The sequence below is a fragment of the Hypanus sabinus genome, chromosome 12 (assembly GCF_030144855.1).
Source record: "Hypanus sabinus isolate sHypSab1 chromosome 12, sHypSab1.hap1, whole genome shotgun sequence".
NCBI lineage: Eukaryota > Metazoa > Chordata > Chondrichthyes > Myliobatiformes > Dasyatidae > Hypanus > Hypanus sabinus.
Window position 1 is genome coordinate 106,161,775 of NC_082717.1, and position 23,401 is coordinate 106,185,175.

Sequence of the window (23,401 nt, forward strand, 5' to 3'; positions counted from 1 at the left end):
TGAATGAAAGGGTTAATGTATCAGGAGCACGTGATCTGGGCTTCTGCTCACTGGAGTTTAGGATAACGGTGTGGGGAGGATCTTATTGAAACCTATTGAATATTGAAGAGCATAGATAGAATGGACATGGGGGGGATATTTCCCATAGTGGAATAGTCTAGGATCGGGGGCACAGCCACAGAATAGAAGGAGGTCCCTTTAGAACAGAGATGAGGAAAACTTTCTTTAGCCAGAAGGTGCTGAATCTGTGGAACTCATTGGCAAAGGTGGTAGAGGCTGCACCGGCTACAGAAGTTGAAGTGAAGATTTGCCTATCCTGGAAGGACTCTTTGGTGATAGACCTGAATGAAGTTGGTGGAGGGGCTGAATGGGCGGGTATAGCACACTCTGTTTTCAGAGATGCGTCCGAGCAGGGAGATCAGGGGGAGGAATGAATGAGTGAGGGAATCACGGAAAGTACAGTCCCTGCAGAAAGTGGAGAGTGTGGCAGTTCACTTCACACTCTCAGAGCCCTCTGAGTCAAGGAGTGCCCCCTTATGCTCCCCTGTTCAACCTTTACTCATGACCTCTAATTGTAGTCTCAACCAACTTCAGTGGAAAAGGCCTGCTTGCATTTACCCTAACTATACTCCTCATAATGTTATAAACTTCTATCATATCACCCCTCAGTATTCCATATTCCAAGGAATAAAGCCCTGTCCTATTCAACCTTCCCTTATAACTCAGGCCCTCCAGTCCTGACAACATCCTTTTAAATTTCCTCTGCACGCTTTCAATTTTATTTACATTTGTCGGAAGCTGACCAAAACTGCACACAATGCTCCAAATTAGGTCTCACCGTTGTCTAATACAACTTCACCATTCCAACTACTGTACTCAATACTTTGATTTAGTGAAAGCCAGTGTGCCAAAGGGTTTCTTTACGACCCTGTCTGTGATACCACTTTCAACGAATTAGTCATCTGTATTCGCAGATCCCTCAGTTTGGTCACACTCCTCAGTGCTCAACCACTCACCGTGAATGACCTAGTCCTCCAAAAATGCAATACCTCACATTTGTCTGCATTAAATTCCATCTGCCATTTTCCAGCCCAATTTTCCATCTGGTTCCGATCCCACTGCAAGCTTTGATAGTCTTTCTCACTGTCCATTACACGCCAGTCTTGGTGTCGTTTACAAATCTGCTGATTCAGTTTACCACATTTTCATCAGATCATTGCTACAGATGACAAACAATAGACCCAGCACCAGCCTTTGGGACGCCCCGCTGATCACAGGCTCCCAGTCATAGAGGCAACCATTGCAAACGATCTCTGGCTTTTCCGCAAAGTCAAGGTCTAATCCTATTCAGTACCTCATCTTGAACGCCAAGTGATTGGACCTCCTTGATCAATCTCCCATGCAGGATTTTTGTCAAAGGCCTTGCTAAAGTTCATCGAGCCAACATTCACTGCCTTACCTTGCCCGAATTTGCCTGATTGTCTGAAGAATGGGAAAGAAGATAAACTGAGAAGGTGTTGGGATATGAAAGTAGGTTTTTCGCTGATGAGGCAGATGTTGGTTACTCCAGGAGTACTTGCCACACTTTTGGAGTGACCAAGGCACCTCTTTGTGAGAGATGATTCGCTGGTTAGCACCAGCAGAGGCTGAGAATGTTTGGCTGCACTGGCATAAACTGATGGATGTGAAATCCGGTCACGGAGCGGGGGTGGGGGGGGGGGGTGTTGGGGGGGGGGGGTGAACTTCCGGAAGAAGGGAGTGGTAGACAGGGAGAGGCGCCCTCTAGTACACAGGAAAGGTCACAAAATGTGGTTGAAGCTGGAGGAGCTGAAGATGGATAAGGTGTCTCAGAGTCAGGCTGGTCTATAACGCGCCGGGAATAGTGCTGCGTCTATCCCCCGGTGAGATATGTCGCTACCATTCACAAATGGATTGCAGATCCTGACTTCACAGAATTCCTTTGAAAATAACAGCATCTGTTAATCATAAGCTGGAACAATTTGATTGATACTGGGAAAAATGGTTTAACTACATAATGCCTCATAGGCCTGATTTTATTCTCACAAATCAATGAATATGTTGTAAAAAAAGATCACTCCCTACTTGTACATAGTTTTTTCCTTTTGCTTGTTTTTTCTTTCCGTTCTTTTCTATAAGTGTATACCCCAGATAAATACTTTGTGGAGATTTGTGATATATATGATTATATGATATATATATATATATATATATATACAATGTCTGAAATACTTCTTATGGAAATGTTTGTTGATGATGAACTGCAATAAAAAATAAATTACAAAAAAAAGGAAAATTGTGTTGTTAATGAAGGGTTGATACGTTTCAAAGTCATGAGGACATGACTATTTTTGGTGGGGGTGAGAGCGTAATGCCCTGGTTAAGATTTTTGCTGCAATATTGTAGGCATTTCATGTTAGCAGTTCTGTTAGAGCAGTCTGTTCTACTCTCACCCTGTTTGGGTTTGAGCTGAGATAAGTGGGTTGTTAAACAACTGAGGACTATGCTGTCAGCCAGTCAGGATAGTGGAGAAGGTTCTGGAGAACGCTGGGTTGAGAGTCTTTGTTGGCGGGAGCTGGGATATGACAGGGGGGAAAATGGCCCTTGGGATTCTCCTTCACATTTGTTAGAGCAACCTTGTGTCTTCTTTTTGTTGTTGTTCCTTTTCGCGCCCTATGACGTAATGGGCGGCGTTTTTGTCCATTCCGTAACATTTGATTTTTTTTCACAAGGCCAAGTTGCTAGCTCGACGCTCAACCCAGCACGGATGGAAAGCATGCAAGGAGCCGGCCGGATTCGAACTCGGGACCATGTCCACAACATCTGGTGCTGATGCCACGACACCACTGGCTGGCTCATGACTTCTTTTAGCTCTCCTAATTTTCTTCTTAAATATTCTCTTGCATCTCTTACACCCTTCAAGTAGCTAATTTGTTCATAACTGCCTATACATGTTGTACACCTCCTTCCCTTCCTTAACCATGACCTCAAAATCTCTTGAAAACCTAGGTTCCATAACCCGATCATCTTTGCCTTTTATTCTCACAGGAACATATGAACTCTATTCTCAAATTTTCACTTTTGAAGGGTCTCCCACTTACCAAGTACACCTTTGCCAGAAAACAAACTACCCCAAATTCTCACTTGCCAGATCCTTTCTGATATCATTCTAATTGGCTTTTCACCAATTTAGAATCTCAACCGGAGGACCAGACCTGTCCTTTTACCTTGAGACTATTAGCATAATGATCATCACCTACCCCGTCTCATTCCCTAATGGGAGATCTAATATCACTCACTCTCTCTTTGGGACTACTGTGCACTGATTAAGGAAACTTTCCTGAACAGGTCTGACAAACTCTTTCCCATCAAGCCCTTTTACAGAATGGGGGTCACACTTGGTATCTTTTGTAACTTCAGATCGTTCAACTAATTCAAAGGAAGACATGGGGGTCTCAAATACGGGTCCAACATTGAGTTTACGTTAAGTGAGATGCTCACTTAGCCATCTTTTCCTTGATAATTTTATTTTGTTGGCTCTTCTTACTAGTTCCTGAAATGTTCTCAGTCCTCTGGCCTCACCTCTTTCTATGCTCTTTGATTCTATATTTACCTTGATGATCTTGGATGACCACGGTTGGTTCATGTTTCTACTGGATCCCTCTGTCCAATTGGGATCAACGTCTGCTGAGTGTTATGAACCAGCTGTTTGAACATCTGCCACTACCCGTCCACTGACCTGTCCCTGAACCTACTTACCCCATCCACCCCAGACAACTCCACCCTCACACCCGTGTAATTGTCCTTACGTAGGTTGAGGTCACTGGTTCTGGATCCGAGTGTTCACCCTGAAACTGTGTCTGGAATTCTCCCATATTGTGTTCACTTCTTCCTTGAACATCATTTGCCACAAAATCTCTTATTAATACCACCTCATTACACAGAAGCACATGTGAAACAGCCTGTTTCTGGGCTGGTTCTGTAACGTACTGCTGTACAAAACAGTCCCTGACCACTCCACAGTTCCTCTTCCACTCTACATTGCCAGTTTGATTAGCTTTATCAACCTACAGATTAAAATCACCAATAACAATCACAATTCCCTTCTTACCTCACTGATTATTTCCCATTTGTGCTTGGTCCCATTGAGACACCTGGGGTACTGGAGACCATTCCTACCCACGTGCTCTTTCCCCTACTGTTCATTATTTCCACACAGCTTCATTTCCTATCACTGTCCCTACATCGATATCCACCCATGTGAAGAACAAAACCATCCTCCTCCTCCCTTCTGCTGAGCATTGAATATGCTCGAGTACTGTGTTCCCAGCCTCAAATATGTGATGGATTTTGGTGTTTAAATCTGAGGTTCTTTTGTAAGTCAGAAACAGGGCATAAAACTTGTTCCTTCATGATTGTTTTATTCAAAGTTGGTAGAGGAATAGAACAGCGACAGGGGTCTAATACTTGAAGAACAGAGAGAAAGTAAAGAGGGCACCTAACATAAAACTGTTGCTTTTATACCCAAGATAAGGAAAATTCCATTCAAATCTATAGATAATAATAATCCAACTAGAAACAACTTAATCAATACTCAGTAAAAATCGACCAATGAGAAAACACTTAATAAAGTACAAAGAAACTTCTAGAATTATTCTTTGTATAGCCACTAAAGGCATATTAAACTGTTATGCAATACTTAAAATACAAGCAGATAATTAATTGTTAAACTGCAAAGAAAGTCACAATAAAAATTAAACAGCTGGACCAAAGACTCCCGGGCCCTGTGCACTCGATTTGCAGTGATAGGTCGTTCGGATGCTCACGGATTTCTAAGTATGCACAGTGCCATTGAAAGTGCCTCCTCCCTGTCAAATGCCACCAACGTTTTTATGAGAACTCAGTAGCCAGTTTAACACTGCAAGCTCCCACAAGCAATAAGCTTAAAGTCAACAGGCATTCTTTGCGTCATCAGTCGACGTCGACCTTTATTTCTGTCACTTAGGCTGCATCCACTCTACACCAGATAAGTCCGTAACCGAAGCTTTTTCTCTTCGCTTTTACCCTCCGTTCGCACTAAAATGGCGTTTTCGTCTCCTGAAACTGGAGCTTTTCAAAAACGCTTTCCAAGGTGGATATTTTTGAAAACGCTGCTCGGGTAGATAAGTGTGAATGGTATAACCGGAGACTTTTGAAAACGCTGTCAGACGGCAGCGCGCTATTTCATTGTTTTCTTGAACGCAACCTAACAATTTCAGAACAGACGGCAATGAGACTGAAGCCAGAAGAGTTAGAAATGTACTCACCAAATATTTCGACCGATAACTTACTGAATAAATAAGTATACTGTACTCACTTTGCCGATTTCTGTCCTTGCTCATATGAAGGTGGTTTCCCTATTTATGTAAGTACTTCTCTGACAATAGATGTGTAACAGCCTAATGTAACATTGTATGGAAATACAAGATAACACTGATGCAGACCTGTTTTGTACGTTTAACAAGGTGCAACAGAGTTAGTCAGTTTTTCAATGTTCGTCATCAGCCGGGTCAATCTGTCCGTGAATTCCCTGTTGGTTGCCGCCGTACGCTCCAGTATTTTCCAGTACGCTTCAGTCCTGACGAAGGGTCTCGGCCCGAAACGTCGACAGTGCTTCTCCTATAGATGCTGCCTGGCCACTGTGTTCCACCAGCATTTTGTGTGTGTTGTTGTTTGAATTTCCAGCATCTGCAGATTTCCTCGTGTTCGCTCCAGTATTTGTTTTTTTTTAGTTTTAAGTTCTCCTGCACGAGAGCCAAAAGCTGTCTGTCATTTTAATTTTTTCTAGTCTGTAACTACACAAATGCGCACTTTTATGTCGAGATTCGACACCAAACACGTCACTTGTTTTCTGTAGATGCGTCTTGCGCATACCCAGTAGGAGGAGATTCGCCGAAATCTCCATTTCAGTGTGGATAGAGATATTTTCAAAAACGCATAGTGTGGACATCTATCATTTTTACTTGAAACCGCGTTTTCAAAATTAACCAGTCTAGTGTGGATGTAGTCTCAGATTCCAAATCTGCTTATAGTCTTCGGGGGATAGCGCTGTATTCTAACAACCCAGCTGTGTGATACACAGCCCTTCAGAAGCAACGAAAAATGTTAAAAGAGCAGGGACTAAGGAGGCTGACTACCAATCGCATTCTTCCTTGGCCCAGCGATTTCAGGGATGAAGAATATAACTATAGTCAGCTTATCTTCTTCGTCAGTCTGCAGAAAGTCATGCAGGAAATTCAAGGGAAACCCCTACACCCACAGAGTGGTGACTGTCTGGAACCACAGGGAAGGTGAGAGGCGAACAGCAGGGATGGATTTAAAAGTATTGTTGTGGAACAGAAACACAGGCCGGGACCAGCTGGGCTGAGTTGCCTGCATACTGTACACAAGGTGTGTTGAGATTCACTAGGCACCTGAGACAGAGTTTAAAATAGAACTGATTTATTAGTCACAGATTCAGAACATGAAACTCCAGTCCCAGTAAAGGTGAACATCAGCAGAAGAAACTCCTCCCATGCCCAGTGGTCAGGGTGCAGAACTGGGTGTGATGAGCAGCAGTAATAATTGCAGAGTTCAACACCAACAGTCACTTTTGAACTTGCATCTGGATTCAGCAACTGTGATGGTTAAACATCCAGAAAGAAGCTTATTAAACCTTTTTCCCAGTGTGAACTCGGTAGTGTTTCACAAGCTTGGATGACCGACAGAATCCCTTTGCCACATTCAGAGCAGAAGAAAGGCAACTCCGCAGTATGAACTATCTGATGTTCCAGCCGGACAATCCTCCTCAGTCCTAGCAGATGAATGGCTTCTCCTCAGTGTGAACTCGGTAGTGCGCCACAAGGGTGGAGGACCGAGTGAAACCCTTCCCACAGTGTGAGCAGATGAACGGCCGCTCCCCAGTGTGAACACGCTGGTGTGCCAGCAGGTCAGAGGATCGAAAGAATCCCTTCCCACAGTCTGAGCAGGTGAACGGTCTCTCCCCAGTGTGAATTGACTGGTGTGCCTGTAGGTGGCTTAATTGGGTGAATCTCCTCCCACACATGGAACAGGTGAACGGCCTCTCCCCTGTGTGAACTTGCTGGTGTCTCTGTAGATGAGATGATTGAGAGAATCCCTTCCCACAGTCTGAGCAGGTGAATGGCCTCTCCCCAGTGTGAACTCGCTGGTGTGCCTTCAGTTGAGATAAGTGAAGAAATCCCTTCCCACAGTTTGAGCAGGTAAATGGCATCTCCCCCACGTGAACTTGCTGATGTACCTTCAGCTGAGATGACCGAGTGAATCCCTTCCCACATTCTGAGCAGGTGAACGGCATCTCACCAGTGTGAATTGTCTGATGTGACTGTAGGTTGCATAGCTGAGTGAATCCCTTCCCACACAGAGAACAGCTGAACGGCTTCTCCCCAGTGTGAACTCGCTTGTGTCTCTGTAGGTTGCATGAGTGAGAGAATCCCTTCCCACAGTCTGAGCAGGTGAAAGGCCTCTCCCCAGTGTGAACTCGCTGGTGTGACATTAGGTGAGATAACTGAGTGAATCCCTTCCCACATTCTGAGCAAGAAAATGGCCTCTCCCCAGTGTGAACTCGCTGATGTTCCTTCAGTTGAGATGACTGAGTGAATCCTTTCCCACAGTCTGAGCAGGTGAAAGGCCTCTCTCCAGTGTGAACTCGCTGGTGTGTCTGTAGGTTGGATGAGTGAGTGAATCCCATCCCACACTCTGAGCAAACGTACGGCCTCTCCCCAGTGTGAACTCGCTGATGTACTTTCAGTTGAGATGACTGACTGAATCCCTTCCCACAGTCTGAGCAGGTGAATGGCCTCTCCCCAGTGTGAACTCGCTGGTGTGTCTGTAGGTGGGATGACAGAGTGAATCCCTTCCCACAGTCCGAGCAGGTGAACGGCCTCTTCCCAGTGTGAAATCGCTGATGTACCTTCAGTTGAGATGACTGAGTGAATCCCTTCCCACAGTCTGAACAGGTGAACGGCCTCTCCCCAGTGTGAACTGACTGGTGTGTCAGTAGATGTGATGACAGAGTGAATCCCTTCCCACATTCTGAACAGGTGAATGGCCTCTCTCCAGTGTGAACTGACTGGTGTGTTTGTAGGTGAGATGACTGAGTAAATTCCTTCCCACATTCTGAACAGGTGAATGGCCTCTCTCCAGTGTGAATACGCTGATGAGTCAACAGATCAGATGACCGAGTGAATCTGCTCCCACACACGGAACAGTTGAAGTGTCTCTCTCCCATCTGAGCTCACTGTTGTGCCTGTAGATGGGATAACTGAGTGAATCTCTTCCCACACGTGGAACAGTTGAAAAGTCTCTCTCCCTTGTGAACTCACTGTTGTTTCTGAGGGTGGGTTGAATGAGTGAATCTCTTCCCATACACAGAGCAGGTGAACGGCCTCTCACTGGCATGAATTTTCTGATATGTCTTCAGCTTGGACAGAATTCCTAAGAAGAAAGAGAATTTCAGGATGTACATTGTATATATATCTCATTAAAGGTTCTTATTGATCACTTTGCTCAGTCAGAACAAGTGAACCCTCTCCCTGTGGTGTGAACTTGCTGATGTATCTTCAGGCTGGATGACTGAGTAGATCCTCTTCCACACACAGAGCAGGTGAATGACCTCTGTGAACTCACTGGTGTCTCAGCAGGTCGGCTGAATGTGAGAATCCCTTGTTGTTGTGTTTGAGGTTCCCGACACAAACTCTAACCTGTAAAGAGATTTACACAATGGGTGAAGGTCAGCATTTTAGTCCCTATGCTGAGCTGTGACATCACACTGTTACAGTGAAGTTCAACACAAGTCGGAGGATTTTCACACAACAATTTCGACACTGTCTGAGAGATCCATCCGCTCCCATTCCCACCGCGTACTCTTCCAAGCACACTAACTGGCGGGGAAGTCCAGTAAGTGTCACCCATGGCTGCCTCTGTACCCAGAAACCCCATCGAACCAGATACCCCTCTATCCGTCACGGTCCCGGCGATGCGGCGCCGGCACCCTCGCTCGTCGGCAGAAATCCCGTCGGGGTTCGGGTACGGATCGTGGGGTCGAGAGAGGGAGAAAGAACCGGGACTGTCCCGGGTTTACAGGGCCACGGTGGACCGCAACAATTGTACCTCAGCTGCGGTGCGGATGCCGGTGCTGATGACAAGCCCGCTCGGAGCCCCGAACCTACCTTCTCCTTCTTTTGTGCCGATGGCGACTTGCGCCTCTCAGGAGAAGCATTACCGCCACCTACTGTACCGGAGGAGGCAGGGAGCGTGGCCGGGATCAGATACCACCAGGTTGATTGTTTCGCCTCGGGTGCGCCCCCGATCTACCTGAACAGCTTCCCACCTTCTAACGAATATCTGTGGTACAACACACCTCGATCCCATGTTCCAGCGTCGCTGGGACCGTACGAAAAGTCAGTCACACCACCCGTCCCCATGCTCAGCAACCAGTGCCAAAGTGGGGTGCAAACCCGTATGTCCAAACCTCAGTCTCGTCAACCACACATCTGCCCTCTTGTTCCTTCCCAAAAGGTGCCTCCCCTGGAGTGATAGAAACAAATTGTAAGTGTTTTTTTGATGGAACATATATACCAATTCATTACCCGCTACACCCACATGTTGAATTACACAACAAAACTGGGCTCTCCAGAACAATAAATACACTTACATTCCTGACCTTGACCCTGACCCTGACCTTTGGTACTCAAAGGTTCAAAAAATGCAGATACATGTACAACTCTGATATTTATCTATTCCAGATAGCCATTCAATACAGAAATACCTTGGGTGGCAATGAAAGAAAATAAATCAACTCTGCCTCAGCTCAGAAATGAAAATAAACTAAACGTGCAGACCCCAAAATACACCACCTCAGCAAAAAACAGCCCCCACACACAAACATTAACAGATCTCCCACGTGCCAATTGTCCACAAGAAGGAAGACATTGAAAAACTGAAGGAAACTGAAATAAGAAGTCTATGTTCAGAAACTAACCTTATGTACAGATTCTCCACCTCCATTCCCCAACCACTATCTCTGAAACGTGCCTTCCAGCCCACCACTGCCCTCTGCTCCCTTAATTCCACATTCCCACACATCTCTGGGATGTCCCTTTCAACCCCTCCCCACCCCCACTGCCTCTGGGACTCTCCCTTCTGCCGAATTGGATGAAATTCCTACAAGAAATAAAGTAAGTACAGGAAAGATGTATTCCAAGAAAAAAAGAAAATCATGAATGGAAAAATGGCACAAGTCTAAAATAAAAGCAAAAGAGACAGTGTATAAGGAAGCAAAAATTAGTGGGAAAACTGAGGACTGGAAAACTTTAAAAAACTTACAGAAGGAAACTGAGAAAGTCATCAGGAAAGAAAAGATGAATTATGAAAGGAAGTTGGCAATGAACATAAAAAAGGATACTAAGAGTTTTTTAAATATATGAAGAGTAAAAGAGTGACACGGGTAGATATAGGACCTATTGAAAAGGATGCTGGAGAAATTATAATGGGTAACAAAGAGATGGCAGAGGAACTAAATCAGTATTTTGCATCAGTCTTCACAGTGGAAGACATTAGCAAATACCTGATAGCCAGAGGTCTCAGGGAATAGAATTAGGTACAGTCAAGATTACTAGAGAGAAAGTGCTTGGGAAGCTAAATGGACTAAGGATAGATAAGTCTCCTGGACTGGATAAGCTGCATCCATGGGTTCTGAAGGAGGTGGCTTTGGAGATTGTGGAGGCATTGGAAATGATCTTCCAGCAATCAATAGACTCTGGCATGGTTCCGGAGGACTGGAAGGTTGAAAATGTAGTTCCGCTGTTTAAGAAAGGAGGGAGACAGCAAAAAGAAAATTACAGACTTATTAGTCTGACATCAGTAGTTGGAAAGTTATTGGAGTTGATCCTCAATGATGAGGTTATGAAATACCTCGAGGTGCATGACAAGATAGGCCTAAGCCAGCATGGTTTCATGGAGGAAGATCCTGCCTCACCAACCTATTGGAATTTTTTGAGGTAATCTCAAATAAGATTGACAAGGGAGATACTGTGGATGTTGTGTATTTGGATTTTCAAAAGGCTTTCAATGAGGTACTGCATAAGAGGTTGCTTAATAAGATGAGAGCCCATGGAATTACAGAAAGGATATTGGAATGGGTGGGGCATTGGCTGATAGGCAGAAAGCAAAGGGTGGGAATACAAGGATCCTATTCTGGTTGGTTGCTGGTTACTAGTGGTGTTCCGCAGGGGTCGGTGTTGGGGCCGCTTCTTTTTACACTGTATATTGATGATATAGATTATGGATTAAATGGATTTGTGGCTAAGTTTGCGGATGACACCAAGATAGGTGGAGGAGCAGGAAGTGTTGAGGAAACGGAAAGGTTGCAGAGAGACTTGGTCAGTTTAGCAGAGTGGGCAAAGAAATGGCAGATGAGATACAATGTTGAGAAATGTACAGTTGTACATTTTGGAAGAAGAAATAATCGGGCAGATTATTATTTAGATGGGGAGAAAACTCAAAAATCAGAAGTGCAAAGAGACTTGGGGGTCCTCGTGCAGGATACCCTAAAGGTTAACCACCAGGGTTGGATTGGCAGTAAGGAAAGCGAATGCTATGTTGGCATTCATTTCAAGAGGAACAGTGTATAAGAGAAAGAAGGTGTGATGAGGCTCTATGAGGCACTGGTGAGACCTCATTTGGAATACTGTGTGCAGTTTTGGGCGCCCTATCCTAGAAGGGATGTACTGATGTTGGAGAGAGTTCAGAGATTTACAAGGATGATTCCTGGAATGCAGGGGCTAACATATGAGGAGCATTTGTTGGCTCTTGGACTGTATTCATTAGAGTATAGAAGAATGAGAGGGGATCTCGTTGAAACATTTCGAATTTTGAAAGGGTTGGACAGAGTAGATGTGGAAAGGCTGTTTCCCTTGGTGGGTGAGTCCAGGACAAGAGGCCACAGTCTTAGAATTAGAGGGTACCCATTTAAAACAGAGATGAGGAGAAATGTTTTTAGCCATAGGGTCATGGATTTATGGAATTTGTTGCCACATACAGCTGTGAAGGCCAAATCATTGTGGGTATTTAAGGAGGAGATTGACAGGTATCTGATTAGTCAGGGTATCAAGGGATATGGGAAAAAGCCGGAAATTGGAACTAGATGGGAGAATAGTTTAGCTCATGGTGCAGTGGCAGAGCAGACTCAATGGGCTGAATGGCCTACTTCTGCTCCTCTGTTTTGTGATCTTGTGAAAGGCGACCTTGAATGAGGGTATGGGGAAATGGAAGACCCATGGACAGGGAGATGAGGGGGTGGGGGAAGGGACAATCAGAAACAGGCTCAGGGGATGGGGAAGGAATGACTCAGAGACAAGGTAGGGGATGGGGTAGTAATAGGAAGAGGGTTGAAGAGAGTAATATCGAGGGTAGGGACTGGATAAGAGAGTGGAGGAGTGGAAAACCCTTAAACTGGTTTGAGGTGAGAAGGAAGTGACCTATGGGAGGACATAATACATGGGGGGGGGCGGGTAAGTGGGTGACCAAGAGACAGGGCTGAGGGAAATGAGGAAGGGGTGACCCAGAGAATGGGTGAGTGGGGATTTAGAAGGGGCTTGGGGTGACACAATGGTAGAAGTTGTTGGGGTTAGAAAGCAGTGGGTGACCTAGAGATGGAGGGGGTGGGATGGGAAGAGGGACATCCTGATTGAGTGAGAATGGGTTGATCAATAAGACAGGGGAGGGCAGAAGAGAGCAACTGAGTGGAGAGGGTGGATAAATGGGTGTGAGACATCAAGGACATGAGGGGGGTGGGCAGCCCAGAGAATGGGTGGGGGAGGCTGAGGGAGGCATCCCAGAGATACAATGCAGAGAAAAATGAATGACCCAGCGAAGGGGCAGGGGAGAGCGGTGTGGAGCAACCCAAAGACAGGTGAGAGGGGTGACCCAGAGGCAGAGGGAAGGGGCTGACTCTGAGAATGGTGAGGGGTGGGATAGGGAGACCTAAAGAGCAGGTAATGAAAGGTCTTGCCCCGAAACAGAGTGTCAGTTACTCCAGCATCTGCTTCCGAAAACTCAGTTTCAACAACAATTAACCATTGTATAGGTACTCATCAGCATTCAGCCCTGAGTCTCATTGGCACTGAGCAGCGTCAATTATAAATGTGTCAAATACCAGTTGTGAAAGGATCTATAAGACAAGGAAAGTTGAGAACCTGTGTCACGTACGGCTCTAGCATAAACACCTTCATTCCGTATGGATACGTCTGAGCTTGGTCTCACTAAACGTTTAGGGATTGGTGTGTGCTTTCACGCAGAGCGTGTGTCCAGCGTGTGAGTAAAGTGCAAAACTTCATGTGAGCTCCAACTTTACGTGCTCGTGGGTTAACTGTATTGGGCCCTTTTATTTTCTTTTTCCTACTAATTATTCCATAAAGCTGAAATTTGCAAATATACTTTAAAATTTTATGCAGTGTATGACCTACATGCAGACCGACAATTGTGTAACGGGCAGTATTTACACAGCATTAGCTCAAATTGAGGTTTCTTTAATCAGATTATCACAATGTTCCTGTTTGGCTGAACCACAAATCATATCGACTCTCAACGCATATTATTTATGAGTGGTGGCCTTCTCACCGCTGAGTCCCATGACTGTTAGCGGAGCCAGCTAATGGGCCACATTTGCATATGGGCTCAGTGAGGGGTTTGCATAGACCATAAGATATAGGCCTTTCAGATTCCCAAGAACCTTCTCCCTCATAATGGTAACATCACACACTTCATGTCCACTGACACCTGGGACTTCCACCATACTGCCCATGACATTTTCATCTATCTTCCCGCTTGTCCCCACCCACCCCACAGCTCCCACTAAAAAACGTGAACCACATTGTCCGTCACGAATCTCCCTCTGTCGCGCTTTCTCAAACTTTCTTCAGATTCACCATTCTGATTCCTCAACGTTCCTCAGTTGAACATCATAGCCCCTTATCTTTTAGCCAAAATCAAAACATCCTAAAAGCAGAACGCACTGCTTTTACAGAACTGCTAAAATGAAATAACTACAGCATATCAATAAAAATCTTAACCAGGGCATTGTCTATATCTCACGGTCAAATACTGTTGAGTTTCAACTACGTAAATCCAAGGATTAGGAACTCATTAATTTCACTTGAATTCATATCAGCGAGTTCACACTTGGGAGAGGCTGTTCCAGATGTGGGAAAGGATTCTCTCGGTCATCCAACCTTGTGAAACACTACTGAGTTCACACTGGGAAAAGGTTTAATAAGCTGCTTCCTGGATGTCTAACCATCACAGTCACTGAATCCAGATGCAAGTTCAAAAGTGACTGTCGAGGTTGAACTCTGCAATTATTGCTGCTGCTCATCACACCCAGTTCTGCACCCTGGTCACTGGGCATGGGAGGAGTTTCTTCTGCTGATGTTCACCTTTACTGGGACTGGAGTTTCATGTTCTGGATCTGTGACTAATAAATCAATTCTATTTTAAACTCTATCTTAAGTGCCTAGTGAATCTACAAGGCCAGCGTACAGTCGGGGGTCAACACAGCCCAGATGGTCCCTGCCAGTGTTTCTGTTCCACAATAGTCCCTTTAAATCCATCTCTGCTGTTCACCTCTTGCTCTCCCTTTGGTGATGGGTTCTAAACAATCATCACTTTGGGTGAAGAGGTTTCCCTTGAATTTCCTGCATGACTTTCTGCAGACTGACATAGAAGATGAGCTAACTGCAGTTACATCTGGCACATTCTTCATCCCTCAAATCTTTGGGGCTGAGGAAGAATGACTTTTGCTGTTAACCTCAGTATTCCCTGATCATTTCAATGTTATGGGTCATTGCACTGCTTCTAAGAGGTTGTGTCTCATACAGCTGTGTTGTTAGAATACACCACTGTCTTCTAAAGCCTAAAAGCAGTTTGGGGAACCATTATTTGGATGTTTAATGAAGCAGGGTCAGACACCAGAGATGGGTCAGCTCAGGGTAGAGTCTGGGGCTCTGGACAGTGGTAGGAGTGAGAAGCAGGGAACAGAACATGTGATGTGGCAATGAATGTCAGAGCAGTAACATTTGGAAGATGATAAAAATAAAGGTTGACTTTGACCGCTGGTACAAAGAATAACTTTAGACATTGAGTGCATTGCTTGTGGGAACGTGCTATGTTAACTGGCTACTCAGTTGTCATAAAGACTAGATTTGTGCCGTTTGGCAGAGAGGAGAGAAAGCTGGGAAACACATTCAATGGCACTGTTCTTACCCAGAAATCTCAGAGCTTCAGAATGGACTATCACTGTGAACCCAGAGGGTTGCATCCAACTGTTTAATTTTAATTATAATTGCTCTTTGCAGTTTATCAAATAATTATCTGCTTGTACTTTAAGAAGGTTTTGTACGATAACAGTTTAATATGCCTCACTTGGCTGTACAAAGTAGAATTCTGGAAGTTACTTTGTACTTTATTAAGTGGGTAAGTGCTTTCTCATTGGTTGATTTTACTGCAGTATTGACTAGTGCTTTCTAATCGGTTTAGTATCATTTATAGATCTGAATAGTATTTTTCTTTTCTTTGGGTATAAATGTAGCTGTAATGTTAAACCCTTGTCACTGTTCTGTTCCTGTTCCATCAACCTTTAATGAAATTATCATGAAGTAACAAGTTATAGGAGTCGTTCCTGACTTCCAAAGGAACCTTGCATTTAAACACCAAGATCAATTGGCAAAGTTGGCAGGATTTAGAGCTCAGAATAATCCATGAAAAAAAGAGAATTTTTAACATGCAAAAAAAAAGACAAGCACTTCCTTTTATGTTCCAAATTGAGAAAAAATAGTTCTGGCTTTTTCATTAGTCTGGATTGTGGACTGCCTTACTATTCTTAAAAACAGATTTGTAAAAACCAAATATAAGTTGGTAAAGCCACATGCAAACCAGTAGAGTGCTGATTAAATATGCAAGTCATTAGAACCTCAAAAATTAAATTCGTACAAGCAGTTCAGCACAGATAAAGGATAATCAATCTGTGTAAACTAGTGAATGTGTGGGAAAACATAAATATATATTAGCAGAGGATGGGAGAAAAACAAATTTGGCTTGCAGAGCAACCTGTTAAAATTTGTTTCAAACTTTAAATTTTGAGATCACGAAGTAATATAAAGTACCTATAATTAAAATCGAATCATAACAATGGCCAAAGTCGTGAAAGTCCGAATGAAAAATGCCAACATGTTAAGTTTATTATGAATAAGAAGGCATGTTGAAAAACAGAAAATGGCTGGTGCTGATTTGGAGTTAAGAGCACGTGGTCGGTTTGATCGAATGTACGAGTGAATGCAAGAGTAAAGTCCTTTGCTAATCAAAAGTGAAACTTGTTAAAAACTACAAAAACTGCATAATAGAGACAGTAAAAATTCGTAAGAGCAAGTAATTCAGTCGAGGTCACACACACAAAATGCTGGAGGAACTTGTGTTTGTGTATGTTGCTCAGGACTTTCAGCATCTGCAGAATCTCCTGTGTTTTTAATTGATGTGCATTGTTCGGGGCTTAGAAACTTACGAAAGTAATGTAATCACAACTACAAATGGGCAGTCCTGCTAATGACAATCTAATGCCAGTCCGACAAGGGAAATGCCCACTTCTGAAGCCCCACCGAGGGATTACAGCTCACAATGAACTGTCTCCTTATTCAGCGCCTCATCTGAACTCCAGAGATTTGCAGCCTCTTTTGGACTATCTGAGAACGGGACAGTATCCAAACTCTTGGAGAATTACGGGATTGACATGACATGGACTCCACAGCGGACCCTAGTGACTCAAGTGAGAATGACAGTGATGAAATAATATACAGCACTCTTCAAAATATTCAGTAATGCGAGGCTTTGCTGCAAATCCAGAACAAAGATGCGCCCTCTTTAGTAAACATGCCAGCAATACCGATGTTGACTTTATACCTATGATTGACAGTTTATTAATTTCCATAGATGTTCTCTGACGTGCTGAGTTTCTCCAGTGTGTTGCTTTGTATTTCCAGCATCTGCAGAATTTCTTGTGTTTATAAATATACGATCATCAGATCTCCCTCGCCTTATATTAAACTGAATTGTCTGTGGCAATACAATCAGCAAGATATAGGGAATATCATATTTGACCATATTCATGTCTTATTCTGGGACCTTAAACATAACTATTTGGGATTTATCATTTTGGTAATGGGGGTAGACTTTTTAAAAATAAAATACAATCATTCTACATTTCATAATGCAGTCTTTTTTTCTACATGATTGATTTGGAATATGGGATACTGTGATCAAGTTACTGTGATTTAAATGTAATGTAATTCATATTATTTGTATCCTTACCAACTTTGTATTTACATCCATGCAATTTATATAATATTAATAAAAATATTGAAAGAGGGATCTCATCATCTAATGTGTTTCCCTGCCATGAGGCATACACACACCTTGCCTTCATCTCCGGAGTCTCGAAGTAAACAAGACATTTCAGAAGGAGAACATTCTGCATCAATTTTATTCCCATTTTATGGCTTTGCGTGGAGTATCAGAGAGATTAAAAATCTTGCTGGAGCCTTAGAAAGGCTAAACAATGACACTGCTGGAGCCTTGGGAAAAGTAGCAACAGAAATGGTCAGCAGGTGCAAGATAGTTCTTCAAACTCATGTGGCATTAGACCTTTTCTTCGTAGTTACTGGCAAGGGGTGTTGTACTTAACAACATTGCTGTGCAAAAGTTATAGGCATACGAATATATAGCTAGGGTTCCTAAGATGTTTGCACAGTACTGTAGTAATTGTATCTATTGCACTGTACTGCTGCCACAAAAAAATCTCATGACATATGCAAGTGATGATAATCCTGATTCTAATAATAGGTCTCCAGTGTAGACTGAGTGGGAAGGGGGCAGGTAGAAGGAAATAATAGTTTGGGAAAAGGGGAAGGACAGGGGAGGGAGTAGAAAGCACCAGAGAGATCCATTGTTTAGAATCAAATAACCTTTCCTGGCATATCAGGGCTGAGTGTGTCTGCATCTGCACCACGCTCTGCCCTTGGCACTCCGTCTCTGCCACGTGTCCTACACCTATCCCTGGTGCTAAACTTTTGCAAAGGTCTCAGGCACCCTGGTTATATATATATATATGTGCTTAAGATGTCTCCACAGTACTGAACCTGATGAGTTTGAAGACTTACTGTAAAGAATTTGGCTGATTATTTTTGTGAAGAAGCAGCTGAAAACACATCAATTTATTTGCAGTTTGTTGTCTTTTACACACTGATTGTTGTGGGATCTCGAAGATTTTCTGATTCAAGGGTTCTTTTCGCAGTCCAAAAATGAGTGAATACTTATTCCGTCAGGATCATTTATGTTAAAGTTTAAACAAAAGAACAGCTTCAGCGCATGTGAAACTAGGCGAAGAGCTGAGAAATGAAGGAGCAAAGGTGGCAATTTTGCCAAAAACTTGCACTTCTATACTCCAGATAACACCACATCCCTTAAGGACCCAGTCAAGATAAAAGAGCCCACTCTAGACACACAGTCAGAGCACGAGTCACTTACCCAATGAAAAATTAAGGGTGATAAACCACTATGTAACTGCTATACTACTTTCTCGCCAGTAGGTGGGGATAAAACACCAAATATTGTGAAAAATTTGCTTTTGTTAAAAATACAAATTGTGCGGCAACTACAGAGTTCATCTTGCATTAATTCAACTAATTTCAAAAGCATTCAAAACAACTGATTCCAACAGTACTGTCTTTCATTGAATCTTTATGGTTGTTATTTATTGAATATGCCCACAAGAAAATATATCTCAGGGTTGGATATAAGACCATAAGACAGAGCAGAATTAGGCCATTTCACCCATTGAGTCTGCTCCACCATTTAATCATGTCAGATCCTTTCTCTCCTCTTCAGCCCCATGGTGACAAATCTGTACTTTGATAATAAATTTACTTAGAACTTTGCAGTGATGGCTGGGATTTCTTTGATTGGATTCATTGGAATCTCGGAAGTCTGGGTCACTTAATATTAATATCACAAGTCATATTATTCATGCTAATATGCCTTTTCATAACAAATCTTTTTTTACAGTTTTAAAGTCGATCATTAACAGAATATTTCAAATCACGTAAATGTGCTTATGAATCTGCCTAACCATGACATAATCCTATGAATACTTTGAAGAATATATACTCTTTGATAATGTCATATCCTTAACTGTTCTTCATTATTCTCGATGTCACATAGATACCACAAGTTTTTTTGTGCAGGTATATGGTTTCAGATTTCTGGATCATTGGAATCTTTTCTGAGGAAGGTATGACCTGTTACAATCGGAGATAGAAAAGGCATGTGTTAGAAACGTAGGTTGTGACTAAAGAGAAAATGGCTCGAATCGGTTAGCACTTTAGTGCAAGGGTGTTTATTAGGTCCATCAAAAATTCATGAAAATAGTAAAAAGAAAAATACCAATATTTACAAAACGATATCTGCAAGAAAACACAATAGTAGCTCCATACTTATCTTATCCAGTGTGAACTCCCGGCAGCCCCGATCTCTCGCTCACACTGACGGGTGATGAGCTCCGTTCATTACGGTTCAGAAAAAGGTCACTGAAGAGATTGTGCAGGTATTACCGAAGACTGATTAAGAGTCACTAGATTCTGGAACAGTTCTAGAGGACTGGAAAATGGGAAGTTTTAGTCCAGTCTTTCAGAAGGGAGAAAGGCAAAGAAATGAAATTCCAGGCCAGTTAGCCTGATATCAGTGGTTGGGAAGATGTTAGTGTCCATTATTGAGGATGATGTTTCAGGATACTTGGAGGAGGGGATTGAGGCATACCAGACATAGGGGTAGGTGTAACAGATTGTTCCGGAGTCAGGGGTGAGTGGCATTGAGGATCCAGAGGAGGTTCATGAAAATGATTCCAGGACTGAAAGGGGTTAATACAGACGGAGCATTTCATGGCTTTGGGCCGGTACTTGTTTAGAAAAATGAAAGGTTCACCAATATTGAAAGGCCGACAGTGGATATGGAGAGGATGGTTCCTATAATGGGGGAATCTAGGACCAGAGACTCAGAAGGATGTCGATTTAGAACAGGTATGTGGTGGACTTTCTGCAGCCAGAGTATTGTGTATCTGTGAAATTGATTGCCACAGTCAGCTGTGGAGACCAAGTCATTTGCTATATTTAAAGTGGAAGTTGATAGGTTCTTAATTAGTCGGGCCATCAAGGGTTATGGGGAAAGGCAGGGAAATAGAATTGAGAGGGATAATTAATCAAATGTAATGAAATGGCATAGCAGATGTGATGGGCCAAATGGTCCATTTCTGCTCCTATGTCTTATGGTTATTCACAATTATGACTGATTTATGCTGATTCCAGCTTGTGTTCCATCACCCTTCTCCTCAGGTCTTCACTCCCTTAAATATTTATCTATCTCCACTTCAAATATTCCCAGTGAGCTGGCCTCCCCATCCTCAGGGGCAGAGAATCCCAGAGATTGTTCACTCACACATACAGTCCCAGAAATTTGACCCGGGTCAATGGCTCTCTCAGTGGTGAAGAGAAATAGCCTATCAAGATATACCAACAGATATTCTATCAGGCCCCCTTCTGACTGTATGTGACTATAAATCCTGGCCAAAATTGTCTTCCCTCTGCTGGTAAATCATCCCAGGAATTTCCCTGCTGAATCTCCTCTGGACTGACTCCAATGTCACTCTCATTGTTTCTTTCAGGTCAGGGAACAAAACCATGCACAGAATTCCAGATGTGTCCTCACCAACACCGTCTACAATGGTAACTACACTGCCCCGTTCATAAACTCCATTCCCTGTGCAGTAAGTCTGCCTTCTGAATCACTTGATGTAGAATCACAATGTCAGCATCAGATTTCCTTCCACTGTCTCTGTGTCATTAGCAGACTTGGACATCTCACATCTCCTTCCCTCCTCATGGTCATTAAACAGTGAACAACTGAGGCCAAGAGCCGATCCCTAGGGTACTCCAAGCATTACCTCCTTCCAGTCTGAAATCGACCCACTTATTCCAGCCACTCACGAACACTGGGGGAACTCAGCGGGTCAGGAAGCGTCTCTGGGAGGAGTGGACAGTCGACAAATCATTGTGTCACTTTTGCTCATTTAGGAAATCACTTTGTTCAACATCCTGTGGTTCTGACTGTCTGCCACTGAGACCATGTTTGTTTTCTATTCTCTCCAGGTACATATCAACGTACTGAGTAACAAGCGACCAGTGGCAACCACACCACAAAAGTACCACACAGAGTCAATCTCCAAAGAGAAAGAATCATCATCTACTCTTGAGGGTCAATGGCATTGCTGACTCTGAGTTGCGTCCAGATGCCTGAACTGTGTCCAGTGAGAAGATAAAGTGTTCCTCCAAACTGTGATGAGCCTCACTGCAACGGTTTGACATGAGACATCACCATAGGGACTAACATTATCTGAAATGTTGTCCTTCACCCACAGACGTCCACTGTAAACTTTTTACAAGGTAGAAAAGACAAAGGATTTGTGCATGGGAATCTCAAACACAACAGATCGTCCGTTCTGTTGTGTCTGTCTGTTCACCAGCATTTGAAAGCCACCGATCCCTGAATGTGGGGGAGGAGATGTTTGGAAGACAACTCACCAATTGTAACAAGGAGAACCCAAATACGTGTACATGTCTGTGATCTGAGCTGGTAAATTCCCAGAGAGTTGATAGCAGTGAGATGTCAATCACTGGCTCTCAGTTTGGAAGGGATTCACACAATCATACCAGAAAGTTCACACTGGGGAGATAACATTCACCTGTTCCACGTGTGGGAAAAGATTTATTACACCAACCCACCTTGTGATGCTCCAGGGAGTTTACATTAAGTACAGGTCACACTTCTGTCCTGAGTGAGCAAAGTGATTTACTCAACCATCACATCTGCTGAAACACCAGTAACTTCACATCAGGGAGAAAGTTCAGATAAACTGTATGTTAAATTTTTAACCATCATGGTGATTGAATCCAGTTGCAAGTTCACGACTAATTGTTAATGTCAGATTCTGCAGGTATTGTGGCTTCTCATCACACCCAGATCTGCACGCGGAATCGGAGAATTTCCTTCAGCTGATGTTCATCTCTAATGCGACTGGTTTAATATTGTGGATCTGTGACTAATAAATCAGTTCTATTTGAAACAGTGTCTCAGGTGTTTACTGTCCCTGGCACAGGCCTAATGTACAGTAGAGTGGCCACTCAGTCCAACTGGTCCCTTCCTGTGTTCCTGTTCCACATCAGTCCTTTCAAATCCATCCCTGCTGTTCACCTCTCACTCTCCCTGTGATGACAGGGTGCAACTGGGCAGCACTCTGTGAGGGAAGAGGATTCCAGTGTATTTCCTGCATGGTTTTCTCCAGACTGAATAACATGTTGAGCTCACTGTGGTTTTGCACCAGACGTTCCTTGTTCCTCAGGCTTATGGGCCAGCACAATGTGTGTGTGGTTAAACTCCTTCTCCCCTCTGTCTTTTCAAAGTCAAGGTCATTTTCACTGATTTCAAAGCGCTGTGCTTCACATGGCTCCGTTGTTGCAAAACAAAACACCACTCTCTTTTAAAGTATGAGAGCAGACTAGTGGGTGAATCTTCGATGGAGCAGGGTCAGAAACCAAAGGGGGGGGGGGGGGGCCAGCACACAGTCACGACGTTGAGGATCCAGAAAGCTGTGGAGTCTAGAGTTTACGGGGGGAGGGGAGAGAGGGGGAATCAGACCAGGAGGATATGGCTACGAATGAAAGATCAGCAACATGTGGAAACTGACTGAAAAACTTTTTTTTATTTGTGCAAAATTCTGGAGGAACAGTGAGTCAGGCAGCATCTATGCACAGGAATGAACAGTAGACATTCTTGGGCCAAGACACTTCCCCATGCCTAGACAGTTTATTCTTCCGCTTCGATGCTGGCTGAGCTGCTGAGTTCCTCCAGGACTTTGTGTGTGTAACTCTGTATTTCCGGCAAGTGCAGAATCTGTTCTACTACACATCTGCATTTGTAAAGTATTGGACATTGACATTTGACAAACGGAACACCAGTTGATATTGAATATATTGTTAGTGGGAGTTTGCTGTGTTAAAGTAGTTGCTGATTTTTCTACATAATAACATTGACTATTTTAGAGGCTTGCGGCGTGGAAGCGGTTCTTGTAAATATTTTTAACTGCTCACCTGAATTTGTGACTTTTACCCTGAAAACTCCCCGATTTGGCATTCGCCGTCAGAGCCCAGGCGATCAAACGCGCATGCGTAAC

The 23,401-nt window shown here is 43.5% G+C and overlaps 1 protein-coding gene and 1 long non-coding RNA gene across 2 annotated transcripts in view; both read right to left on the reverse strand.

Annotated features, from left to right (window-relative positions):
* Positions 1 to 4,458: 4,458 nt before the first annotated feature.
* LOC132402415 (zinc finger protein 585A-like) overlaps positions 4,459 to 23,401 on the reverse strand; it is a 66,976-nt gene continuing 48,033 nt past the window's right edge. Inside the window, exons 4-5 of the mRNA XM_059985272.1 lie at positions 9,246 to 9,307; positions 4,459 to 8,305 (exon numbers count right to left, since the gene is read on the reverse strand). Coding sequence (XP_059841255.1) covers positions 6,851 to 8,305; positions 9,246 to 9,307 — 1,517 coding nt within the window. The 3' untranslated portion in view covers positions 4,459 to 6,850. The remainder of the gene's footprint in view (positions 8,306 to 9,245; positions 9,308 to 23,401) is intronic.
* On the reverse strand, positions 18,842 to 23,373 carry LOC132403269 (uncharacterized). Its single transcript, XR_009515226.1, has 2 exons — positions 23,319 to 23,373; positions 18,842 to 22,037 (listed from the first exon to the last, which is right to left on the reverse strand). It is a non-coding gene; the product is annotated as an uncharacterized LOC132403269 (long non-coding RNA).